Source organism: Phyllostomus hastatus, unplaced genomic scaffold, assembly GCF_019186645.2.
Source record: "Phyllostomus hastatus isolate PE091 unplaced genomic scaffold, TTU_PhHast_1.1 phas_scaffold_317, whole genome shotgun sequence".
Classification (NCBI taxonomy): domain Eukaryota; kingdom Metazoa; phylum Chordata; class Mammalia; order Chiroptera; family Phyllostomidae; genus Phyllostomus; species Phyllostomus hastatus.
The window spans coordinates 27,046,490-27,058,483 of NW_025334023.1; the positions used below are offsets into that span (position 1 = coordinate 27,046,490).

General features: G+C 38.8%; 1 protein-coding gene across 2 annotated transcripts; it reads left to right on the forward strand.

The window, feature by feature from the left end:
• The first annotated feature begins 484 nt into the window (after positions 1–484).
• On the forward strand, positions 485–11,398 carry CWC15 (CWC15 spliceosome associated protein homolog). Of its 2 annotated transcripts, XM_045818061.1 has the most exons (8): positions 485–612; positions 1,858–1,997; positions 2,603–2,715; positions 3,336–3,424; positions 4,809–4,922; positions 8,090–8,208; positions 10,515–10,675; positions 11,079–11,398. In XM_045818061.1, exons 2-7 carry the CDS (start codon positions 1,867–1,869, stop codon positions 10,642–10,644), a joined length of 696 nt encoding a protein of 231 aa, XP_045674017.1. In that variant the 5' UTR covers positions 485–612; positions 1,858–1,866; the 3' UTR covers positions 10,645–10,675; positions 11,079–11,398. The 2 variants fall into 2 exon arrangements, with proteins under 2 accessions (XP_045674017.1, XP_045674016.1); XM_045818060.1 differs by having other exon boundaries at positions 10,515–11,398.
• The last annotated feature ends 596 nt before the right edge of the window (positions 11,399–11,994 follow it).

Consider the following 11,994-nt stretch of genomic DNA (forward strand, 5'->3'; position numbering starts at 1 on the left):
GCTTTGAAGGCTAATATTTTTGCAGGAATTGTACCTTTATAAAGATCGTGGTTGCCCTCGTATATATTTGTTCTTTCTTCATATCCAATTAAATGAAAATACTAGTTTTTCCGTTGCCCAACTCTCTAGGCTTGTTGGGTCTAGCTCAGGAGAAAGGAAGCAGGAACCGTTGGATTTAAACAGTTTGGTGTAATCCTTTTCTACGCTCTCTCTCGCTAGCCGGGGATGTGGTATCAGCTACCGGGGCTTTCCGTCCACGCAGTACCGGAATGAAGGAGTCTGGGAGGGGGTCGGGGAAGGAAAAGACGGAAGAGACATTAAGTAATTGGTTCTTGAAGGTATAAAATGATGTTTAGGATCAGCTCTGAGGCACCGATTTCAAATGCCCGCCCCCTGGGCCGTTTCGGCCCCGCCTCTCGCTGTCGTCACGCCCACTCCTACCTTGGCCTCTGCGGATTGGTCGCTGCCTCCGCCCCCCAAGTGCGGCGAATGTGCTTGGGGTTTGCTTCCGGGTCTTGGGCTTGGGTCCCGGGCGCAGGGGATTCTGGGAGTCAAGAGTCGTTATGGAGTCTGTGTGATCTCTGGAGGCTGCTGAATCGGGCCTCAGCCAAGGTGAGCTGCGGGAAAACAGTAGTTTGTCTTTCTTATCCGAGTGGGATGGGAAAGGACGGTTGGGATCGGAGCTGCGGGCTGAGAACTGAGCGCGGATGGAGGAAGCCCCAGAGCGGCGGGCGGGCGGCTGGGTGGCGGAGCCCAATACCCGTGGCCGCGTTTCGCGTTCCGGGGGCCCTGGAGAGCGCAGCGCCGAGGCAGCGTTGCAGACTCCGTTAAGCAGCATCGAGCCTCCTCACCCCTCTCTGAATCGCGTAGAGTCTGTGAGCTCCTGGTGACATCCCGAAGGTGAACTCCCGGGAGACGGGAATGACAATTATCCAGGGATGTGTGAGAGGCTGCGGCGCCCCCAGCGGCACGAAACCCTTATTCTCCACCTCTGGATACATACCTTTCCCTTTTTTGAAAATGTAGACTTATGCCACTTCCCCCAACATCCCCCGCACACTTTGTCTTTCCTACGCTCGACGATGTTTTAGTTGCTCCTACTACTATGAGATTATTTTGGCTGTCCATAACCAAAAGTATCAAGGAACGGGTCTCTGATTTTATCAGCACCTTTTGGGGACGAGGCTCCGATCTTTTTGAGCATTCCTTAAATTATAATCTACAAAAGATCTGGTTTTTATTATGCTGGGGGCTGTAAGAGAAAGGTGGATCAACAAAAAGGTTGGAGGATTTTGCCCAGGTAAACTGTTACTGAAGTTTTTTAGCACACTTTAATCCAGAACATTCAGTAATTGTGACTAGAATGTCTTTTTTTGTGGGATTTTTAAATGCTCTTTTTGTAGTTGCTAGCCTATTTTATGTTCTGTGAGTTTAGATAAAATGCAAACATTAGGGTGTCTGGTGGAATTGAGAATTTTTGAAACTCTCTCATGGCTATACTGTATTTTACAAAGGCTTTTCCCCATGAAATAATTATATGAGAAATACCCCATTCCACAGATGACAAAATTTTAAGCTAAGTAACTTGCCTAGGGCCATAGAGCCAGGACAACAGGAGCATAAACTCAGATCGATCTTTAGAACAGAATTTTTTATACTCAATAGGAGTTACCTAAGAAGCCATATTCCTTGTACACCCGAGCCTCATTACTTGTTTTCTTGAGAACTTTTTGTTTGAGGTTATTTAAGTAAACTTTGGGGAGTGAATTACAAAATTATTTCACAAGGATGGATGTTAACACTTTAAAAATGGTCATTTGTCATATAATAAATAACTTGATACTATTTTTCTTTAAGGCATAAAAGATGACGACAGCAGCTCGGCCAACATTTGAACCTGCGAGAGGTGGGAGAGGAAAAGGAGAAGGTGATTTGAGCCAACTCTCGAAGCAGTATTCTAGTAGAGACCTACCTTCTCATACAAAAATAAAATATAGGTAATGAAGACTTTCATTTTTTATTGTTCACAAAGCAAGAGGAAATTGGTTAAATGGCATGGTCATGAAATGGTAGCATGTTTGGGTTTATATCACTTAAGTTATTTATTTTTATATGAGTAGAATTCTATAGAATATCTAACACTAAAATTATGCTCTATGATTATAAAAAAAACCCATGTATTTCTTAATCAGAAATTCCTGTTAATCAAGAATATCTACATATAGATGGAAAAATAATATATTACTGCAGAAAGACAATGCACTGTCAGTACTAGTCAATATGAGAATAAAACTGTTATTGTAATGTGCCCTGAGTTGAGCTACTGACAAAAAGTAGACATTTTAATTGATATGCAGCATTATTATAGGAATATATGTGATTCATTTTAGGGTCCTTGAAATATTGGGAATATCACAAGGATGCCTATTAGTAACCCACATAATAGAGTAATAGTGTTGTCCAGTTCCTTCTTTTGTACTTTAGGGACTCAAGGACAAAGCTGTTTTTTTGTGATGTTTCCTCCATTGCTACAGCCGTGTGTGTGTGTGGTTTTGTTTTTTTTTTAAAGAAACATTTTTGCCCTGGTTTGTTTCTACTTTAGACAGGCCACTCAGGATGCCCCTGAAGAGGTTCGGAACCGTGACTTCAGAAGAGAGCTGGAAGAGAGAGAGAGAGCTGCTGCAAGGGAAAAAAACAGAGATCGTCCAACTCGAGGTACCAACACTACCCCAGACAATTGTCACATAAAATTATTGACAGTAGTTTTTCTTTCATTTGGTTATTGGAATGGATTACTGTTTGTTTGGTTTTTTTTTTTCAGTTTTAAATATTGGTGTGAATTGCAACACTTTGCTAAATAATCTGGTTAGATTAGAGATGATAATGAGGCTGATTCCATCTCCATCTTTTTATGGTTCTGGATTAGAAGGAACAAGGTGACCTGGGGATATTCAGCGCTCCTTGTTTCAGTTCAGATCAAGGAGTTATTGACTAGTTAGAAGAGCCAGAATTTTAAGGCCCCATGGCTTCTGTCTGTGAAGTTCTCCCATTTTTGCCCCTGGCTTGGAAGGCATCCAGGGGTATATATTTATAGCGTATGTGAACTAGTCTCTAAATTTCCTGGGAGAGGCTACAGTCCCCATGTTAAAGTCAATAGTTTCATTAATTTATTCAACAAATATTTATTACCAAGGGCTTATTTACCAAGACTGTGGTTTTGATCCCTGCTGTCATGACAGTTATAATCTAAGTTCTTTGTGCTCACAGGTTCCTGAGATGTTACATGAAATACAGTATTTATTTCAGTAAGCTATGTAATGTTTGTTTATCCCCAGAACATACAACCTCGTCTTCAGTGTCAAAGAAACCTCGGTTAGACCAGATTCCCGCTGCCAACCTTGATGCAGATGATCCTCTAACAGATGTATGTTTTCTTTCCTCCTTTTATTGCCATAGTAATTTATATTGTTTTCTGAAATAGTTTTTTATTCTTTTGGCTTTAAGAAGTGCCCTTTATTTTTACTTAACTGTTATTCAAATGCTAAACCTTATAGTTGATTTTACTTTATTTTTAAAATATTTTATTTATTTTTAGAGCGGGGAAGGGAGGGAGAAAGAGAAAGAAAGAAAGGGAGGGAATCATTGATGTCAAAAATATTGATGGGTTGCCTCTTGAACATGCCCCAGTCGTGAACTGAACCCACCACCCAGGCATGTGCCCTGACCAGGACTTGAACTGGCAACCTTTTACTCTGCGAGATGATGCCCAACCACCTGAGCTACACCTGTCAGGGCAAACTTTATTGTTGATTTTAAAACAAAAGTGTTACTATGTGGTTATTCAGACTTCAAAAACAAGATTGAGCTCTCAAGAACCAAATAAGGAAGTGATCTATTAAAGAATATGCTTCCCTAAAAAGTAATTCCCTCTGTTAAACCTTAGAGATTGGGCTCCCATGTTACAGACCTCCAGATGGCACTCTTCAGACTGGACCCCATCAATAGCAGCCCCTAGAGTTGCCAGGGCCTTTCCACATTAGATACCCATGGTTCCCTCCAGATGTGTAGCACTCTTAAAGGCTCCCTCTGTGCTTAGGGAGGGAGATAACCTATAAGTGGATCAAAGTGGTTTTTAAGGACTAGTGCTTTAGTTAACATTAAAACTTAACGGGACATTAATTTGCCATTTTCTACATACAGTGAAAAAATCCAAGTGACCTTTTATGAGTAGCATCTACTTAAGCACATATATCAGCAATTAATTATAGAGTGAACAGATTGGGTTAAATCATTCAGTAATTAAATATGGGGAATTCAGTAAGGCTTCATGATTATTCATTTGAAATTGGTTTCTTTTGAGAACGTAGCAACCTTTTTGTACTTTTGATTATTCTTCCTAGTTTAAAATTGTTTTGAGCTGTAATAAACTTCTTGATTCTCAGCGTGATAACACTATGTACACACGTACTGTGCATCAGTGTAAAGTGTTCCTTTTCTGGTGTTAGAAATACTTTAATATCTAAATTCCCTTTCAACACTGTAAATTTGAAAGGCACTTTGTTATACTATTAGTTGTTATAATTTCTAAAATACACCAGAGGTTGACATTTTAGTATTCAGAAGCTTTTAGGGGGCGGGGGTTGGTTGGTGGGTTGTTGATTTTAATTGTATATAGGTACGTTTATCTTTTGTACTAGGAAAATTATTCCTGCTCCAAAGATCTATCTCATAAGTGCAATTTTTATGGAAAAAAATGAAAAATGTGAATTTTCTCTCTAATGTCTTGGGCCATCACATTCTTTTTTAAGGAGGAAGATGAAGATGAAGACTTTGAAGAGGAGAGTGATGATGATGACACTGCAGCTCTTCTTGCAGAACTGGAAAAAATTAAAAAAGAGCGAGCTGAAGAGCAAGCCCGGAAGGTAAAATCAAAGTGTTAAGTATTTACATCTTGCATAAACTAAAGTGGGTATATTTTTAATTTAGGTATTATCTTACATTAGAAATCGTCCTTGCCATGTCTAGATATTATAGGACCTTTAGACCTATAAATCTGATCATTTTGTGACATTTTAAGTCTCTTGGTTATGTTAGAAATTCTTTCCAAGTAGTTCAGACATACTTAATAATACTGATCAAGTTGTTCTTTATTATTTTTTGTTTGCTCAGCAGACATTTAGTTAATGTCTGTTAAGTGTCAGAAGAATCACAAATGGTTAAGGTTTAGTCATGGCCTACAAAGAACTCATCGATAAAATGAGGCCATCCTCATTTCTCTTCTGGTCTCCTACCTCAGTCTTCTTTCCAGGAACTTGTTGAAGCAGTCTGTCAACAGGTGTCATCTGATCCAGGGCCATTGTCTAACTTCTCTGAGTCCCCACAGTCTCTCAATTTACACAATGGAAAAAAAGAATACCTGACTTAAAGATAGTTGTAAGGATTAACTAGGATCCATAGTAACAAAAATAAGCTGTAAAACTGGGGAGGCAAAAGCAGGTCATAAAGCATTAGGTTTGTAAATAAATGCTAAAGGAGTTGACTCTGTTCTGAAGGGTAGTTTGTAAAGCTAGTTAATTTCAACAGGAGATTGGTGAGATTGCATATGCGTTTTTGAAAGATTACTCTGGCAGAAGTATTGAGAGTATATTGGGAAGAACTGATGTACTCTCAGTTCTTGGAAAGGAGACTGTACCAGTAATCCTCACATGCAGTTTTGAGTGTCGTGCATAACAGAAGTTGGAATGGAAAGAAGTGAACAGATGCTGATAGAGCTATCAAGAAGGTAGAATTGATGTTTTTGGAACGTGTTAAGTTTGATATATTGTAACATGCTCAAGGTGAGATATTGGCCTCCGCTTTCAACCAGAACAGAGCAGCTTTTTATGACACCTGTGTAAGATGTCATTTGAGTCAAGAATTGTTCTGTTAAAAAAAAAAGAAGACAATTTAGACAAAAGACTGATGTAGGTTAGTTTAGTACTTGGAATCCAGGGAGGTAGACTTTGTGTGGGTCAGAAGGGTCAGGGAAGAATTCAGAAAAGATGAGAAGTTTGAGATAGGCTTTTGAAGACTACTAGAATTCAGATTGGGGGAAGAAAAATATTTTAATATCAATTCTTATCAAAGTTTGGCATACAATAGCAAAACTCCTATAATAGCTTACAATTTTTACCTCATTGTAGAAAACAGGATTTAAGAACATTCCTCATATCACTGTACCACTAGAGGGCAGTCATTCTATTCCAAATACTGTTTGGTTTATCTCAAAGAGTTGTAAATGCATAAAGAGATGAGCAATTTAAACTCATTGGTTAAGCTTTAGGGAGGATAAACATTTTAGACAGGAGATCTTGTAATTTTGTGAGGCTCATCTACTTTGTATAAAAATGTGTTGGTGTTTGCTGGGTTGATCACAGTTTTAGTTCTTCTCTCCGTTTCCCAGGCTTTCTAGTGTGGTTTTTGAGTGTCCCAAAATAACATTTCAAACCATTCTGCCTGTGTCAGGGGCTGGGAGACTTTTCTGTAAAGGGCCAGATCATAACTATGTTAGGCGTATGGGCCACAAAGCTCCTGTCACAACTATTTGGCTCTATTTGTTGTAGCACAAGCAGCCATAGACAGTACATAAATGAATGAACAAGACTGTATTCCAGTAAAATCTTATTTACAAAACGGGGTGGTTTGGATTTGACCCATAGGCTGTACAGCCTTTAGCCTGTGTTCATAAAGCATAATATGCCTGGTACTTGAATATGAAAAGAATTGGCACCTCCTTTTTCCAGAGCTGTGTGGTAACCAGCCAACAACTCTAAAGGAAATATATTCAAAACTTAGAATGGCCAGGACCTTATTATATCACATGCATCATTATAAGTTTGGACATGTTGTATACTTGAGCTCCTAGTTTTCTAGCATGTCAGAGATATGTCTTAAATTTTACCATCAATATTTATTAAAAATAAATATATAATTTATAGAAAGCTATCTGGTGAATATTCCTGACTCTGTTAAAAGGTCTGAGCAATGGCCTGAAATATTTTCCCCCCCTAAAAATGGAATTTTCTCACCTTCCAGCTATTTGGTCTCATAACAAAAAAATGAAACCCAGTGTTCATATTTAGATGTTAAAATGAAGTATCATTAACATGTATTGGAAATCAGGCTGTTTTTCCAAATGGTTTAGCATAGATATATTTTAAATGGACTTCCAGAAAGTCTCTTTTTCCTTGATCTATTAAGTCATACATTTCTGTCATCTTCAACACACAGCAAAGTGGGATCTACCATTTGTTTAAGACGGCATGGTTCAGGTAGATCTAGAAGCTGTGGTTAAGGATTTTAGACATTTTATATTCCTAATTCTAAGAATGAAACTGGGGGGGATTCAAATTTAAAGAAGTTAATGCTAAAATAAAAGTGAGGAAGGACATGATTATAACTGATATGGTATGAGCAGTATAAAAATAGAAAGTAACATTAAATAATGAGAACAAAATGGAGAAACCTCAGGTAAATTTGTAGAAATACATATGGTAAAGATGAAATTTTGATAGTTTGTCTCATTTTAAGAGATAACTTCTTGGCTAATAATAACTTGTCACAAATCTTAGAGGTGCAAGTTTACATTGAACCCTTCAATTACGCTAGTAATTGAAGATAACAAGCATTTATAATTAGTTATGTATAGCCCCTTAAAAATCGAGGTAATAGCTTTGCTAAATGTGTCTTGATGTTTAATATGTGCTCAAATTGTGCTAGAATGTGTATTGGTGTGCTTTCTTAAAATAAGCAATTTTTTGTGTGTACCTCAAGAAAGAAAATAGATTTAAGTATGTATCTGGCTAATTTCAGAGTCAGAAGAGACTAATGAATGTGTGATGATGGCATGCATGAAATATTTATAATAAAAATGTCAAATTATTTTACTTTGATAAGTGAGACTTTTCTGGCATGTTTTGAAGACAAATTAAAAAAACAACAACACTACCTTAATGCTTATTACTCACAGTCTTTTAAAATAGGAGTTGTGTGAGAAGATTGACCCTGGAGTTGCCATAAGTAAATATGTATCTTCCCTTGTCATTAACAGGAACAAGAGCAAAAAGCTGAAGAAGAAAGGATTCGTATGGAAAACATTCTGAGTGGCAACCCTCTCCTTAATCTTACTGGCCCATCCCAGCCTCAGGCCAACTTCAAAGTTAAAAGAAGGTACTTCATATACAGTAATGAGTCAGCAATACATATACACAGATTATGAATTTTAGCAAGCTATATTATATAAAGCTTCTAAAATCCCACTTTACACTGATACTCAGTCAGATTTTGGAGTAATGGAAGGAGAATGAGAGAAATAGCTTTTTTCAATAGATATTTACAGTAAACAGCCGTGTACCAGATACTATTCTAAGCATTAGTGTCAGAGCAGTTCACTGAGCCTTTGGCCCTACAGAGTTTACATTTTGGGTGTGACTTTGTGTCAAGGGTCCCTAAGACTGCCCTTCACATTCAGGGACCCACTGGAAGGACTCGGGAGTTACCGTGTAGGTGTCCCATGGCAAGCATAGTTGAGCGACAGATTGTGAGGGAAAGGGGTATCACAGTGATCCAGGTGCATGCTCCCTTATGCTCTGTCCCTTCCATGAGGTGTCACACAGAGCACCTCCTTTCCCCTAGCAGTGAGAATACAGTAACATGCAATGTTTCTGCCCAAGGAAGCCCATTAGAGACTCGGTGCCCATGGGCTGGTATCTGCCTAGTATGTACCAAAGTTCAGACTCCCAGAAGGGAAACAAAGGTTCTGCGTAAAGTGCATTATCTGTACAAACAGTCTAGGCAGTGGTAGTGAGAAGGTTCCTGGAGTCCAAGTGTCCAGGTGCCAGCCTAGGGCCAACCTTGCAAGCGGGCCTTTCTAAGGATAGCAGTTTCAGGCCTGGCATGTTAACTCCTCTGCGTGGTGTGTGTGTTTGGAGGGGTGAAGTAGAAGGAGGAAAGGGGAGAGACTATGAATAAATATTGAATATAGTACCGCAGACAGTGATATGTAGGAAAATAAAACAGAACAGCTTATAGGAAGTGCTGAGTGGAAGGAAGGTCAGTTGTTGTTTTTATAAGGTGATCAAAGAACCCTGTAGGCTTCCTTGATCACCTTATAAAGGTGGGGTGGGGGAATTGACAGATATAAGACACGTTAAGTTCAGAATGTTGTGTAAATCTATGTGGGGATGTTGGCTACGGAGCTTGATAAATGGTTCTGGAGTGAATCCAGGCTGGAGATAATTAATTTGGGAGCTGTCAACTTACAGAAGTTTTCTAAAGCCATGAAGACTAGATGAGGGCACTGAGAGAAGGAGTACAGCTAGCGGGAGAGGTCAGGGCACTGAGCCTAGGGGATTAGATAGGTGCCCAGTACATACTAGGTGCTCATTGAATACTGATGGAATGAATTTTGAGTGAAGAAAAGCTAGGCTAAGGAGCAGCAGCCAGTAGCCACATGGAAGAGTGGATAGAGAAAAAACTACACTGATTGTATTTGTATTAAACTATGTAATTTGTTCTGCCTTGTTTAGATTTAGAGGGAATTGTTTGGAGATTGGAATGTGTCTTAATATGCAGGTCACATTTGACCCAGTTCTGCTCAGCTTTTCATGTACTTGTGTCCTGCATCGTGATGACTTTCCTAACATTGTTTTCCGAAGATACCCACGTTCTTTGCTTCTTTTTCATGTGTAGTTTATTCTGGCCAGCATACATGTGCACACATTACATAGACTTTAATTTTATATGTATCTGTGAGAGTGTGTGCTATATATATATATTACATAATGGGTTTGTGTTTTATATGCAAAATGATACTTTGAAATTACACTCTTGATTTTCTGTAAAACATGTATTTTATAGCCCCTCCATAGGTGCTTCTTTTTTTGTGCTTGTGCATGATGAAACCCAACCAGAAGAATGCAACCACAGTTCTGCCCTAAGCTCTTCAGCTGCCGTTTCTTTATGGCTGATGCAGATGTGCACCAATAATATATAAGAGCCTTAATTGTTATATGCTAGTACTTCCTTCTCCTTTTGTTGTCCAAAAATGTAAATGCCACAGGGGATGATTACTAAATGTTAACTGATGAAAAAGTAGATAAAATCCTTAAAACCATACCATGTGAACTACAGTAAATTGGTCAGTTATTATCTAGAGTTGTCTGTCCTAATTAGGGTGGTATCAAGTACTTCCTTTCTGTTTTAGACCTGAAAACATTTGATAGGTGTGCAATGAAAATTTTTGTATTTCTGCCTTCTGAGTTGATAGAAGCCTCTTGTACTGGAGAAGTAATAAGAATGTTTTCTATGTTCTGAATAGGAAATTGCCCTTTCTGCTGTTATAGTGCATTATTATAACCTATTCAAAATTACTTTATTCTTTTGGGTGTAATTGCTGCCTTTGTATATACATACAGTTCACATAATGTTGTCTCCTAATATAGGCATTTTAAGAACGTTCTATTTTTTTCCTTCAGGTGGGATGATGATGTTGTTTTCAAGAACTGTGCAAAAGGAGTAGACGATCAGAAGAAAGACAAAAGATTCGTTAATGATACGCTGCGATCTGAATTTCACAAAAAGTTTATGGAGAAATATATTAAATAGTGCAGTTTTATGTGCTTAAAGACTATAAAATGTAAATAATCACTGTGACTTTATTGGTTAGTTTGTTTTTTTCTTTCCCTCCATTTAAATTGTGAATAGGCTTCCCTAATTTTAAGTTCCAAAATATCTTTTCCTTGATTGACACCTTATTTGATAAGGACTTGGGGATTGTTTAACCCAGTTTCTAGTCTGAATGTTTCCAGTCATACGTTTTCTTTTTAAAATTGGAAAGATTATCTTCTTGTAATGAATGTTTTTCATAATCTAAATAACCAAATTTGTGTTCCCCAACTTTTTTGTTGAACTGTATGCAGCTTATAAAACACTGCATATTTTCTTTTGTGTATTTCTGTGTACATTAACTTTTCCTCCTCCTTCCTCTAACATTGATTTGTGGTCAGTTAACTCCTGATGTCTTCTCTATTTTTTAAAAGAGTGTGATGAAAGATGAAAGGGACTCACTTCATTGTGGACCACTTGATGCTATGGAAATGTGTCATCAACCAGGAAGTGCCCTGATGTGTGCCTGAGGGAGCCCGGGGTGTCTTACCTTTGCAGAGGCTCCTTTCTTGGCCCAAGACAAGAGCTCCCGAAGCATGCCTGGGAGGCTGGTGGCCCTCACTGTGTTCTGGATCCCCAGCCTCCAGGTTTCTCTGGAATGAGAGACAGTTTGCACAGTGACACACATTAGAGACAAAGCCTAAGAAATTTTTAAAATCAAACAATGCATGAAATAAAAACTTTGGAAATTGGATTTTGCTTATTTGTATCTTGTCTTGGAAGGGTGTGTATGTGGAAAGTGGGAATGTCTCTACACAGGTGGGAAATGAAGCTTTCCTAAACCTGAGCTGTGATTTTAAGGGTGTCACTGTGATAGAAAGTTTGAGACCAGCCCTGATAGGTGTGGCTCAGTGGGTTGGGTGTTGGTTCTATAAATTGAAAGGTCACAGGTTTGATTCCCAGTCAGGGCACATGCTTGGGTGGTGGGTCAGGTCCCTGGCCGGGGCTTGTGAAAGTAACTGATCAATGTTTCTCTCTTTCCCTCCCCCTCTGTGGAAAAATAAAATCTTGATAAAGTTTAGGACCAAAAAATTGAGCCTTTTACAGACACAAATAGAGACCCATCCTGAGGCCTCACCCGCTACCCCTGCGTTTCCCCAGTGGAAGCTTGGACACAGCGTGTGTGCAGCCCAAGTCAGGAGCAGAGCTGCGGATGGAGCCCAGGCCTGGCCTCCACATTCATGCTCTGCATTTTATGTCCCAACTGAGCTATTGACTTAAAAATTTGAATACTTGGGCTTGCGTTTTTTTTAAGCCTTCAATAATACTAAAGCTTTTTTTGTCCAACTT

Excerpts from the sequence above, each read along its gene's own strand:
- CWC15 (XM_045818060.1), top strand. The coding sequence starts at position 1,867 with ATGACGACAGCAGCTCGGCCAACATTTGAACCTGCGAGAGGTGGGAGA. Across the intron at positions 2,716-3,335 it reads CAGAGATCGTCCAACTCGAG|AACATACAACCTCGTCTTCA; the intron begins GTACCAACACTA and ends GTTTATCCCCAG. Across the intron at positions 4,923-8,089 it reads CTGAAGAGCAAGCCCGGAAG|GAACAAGAGCAAAAAGCTGA; the intron begins GTAAAATCAAAG and ends TGTCATTAACAG.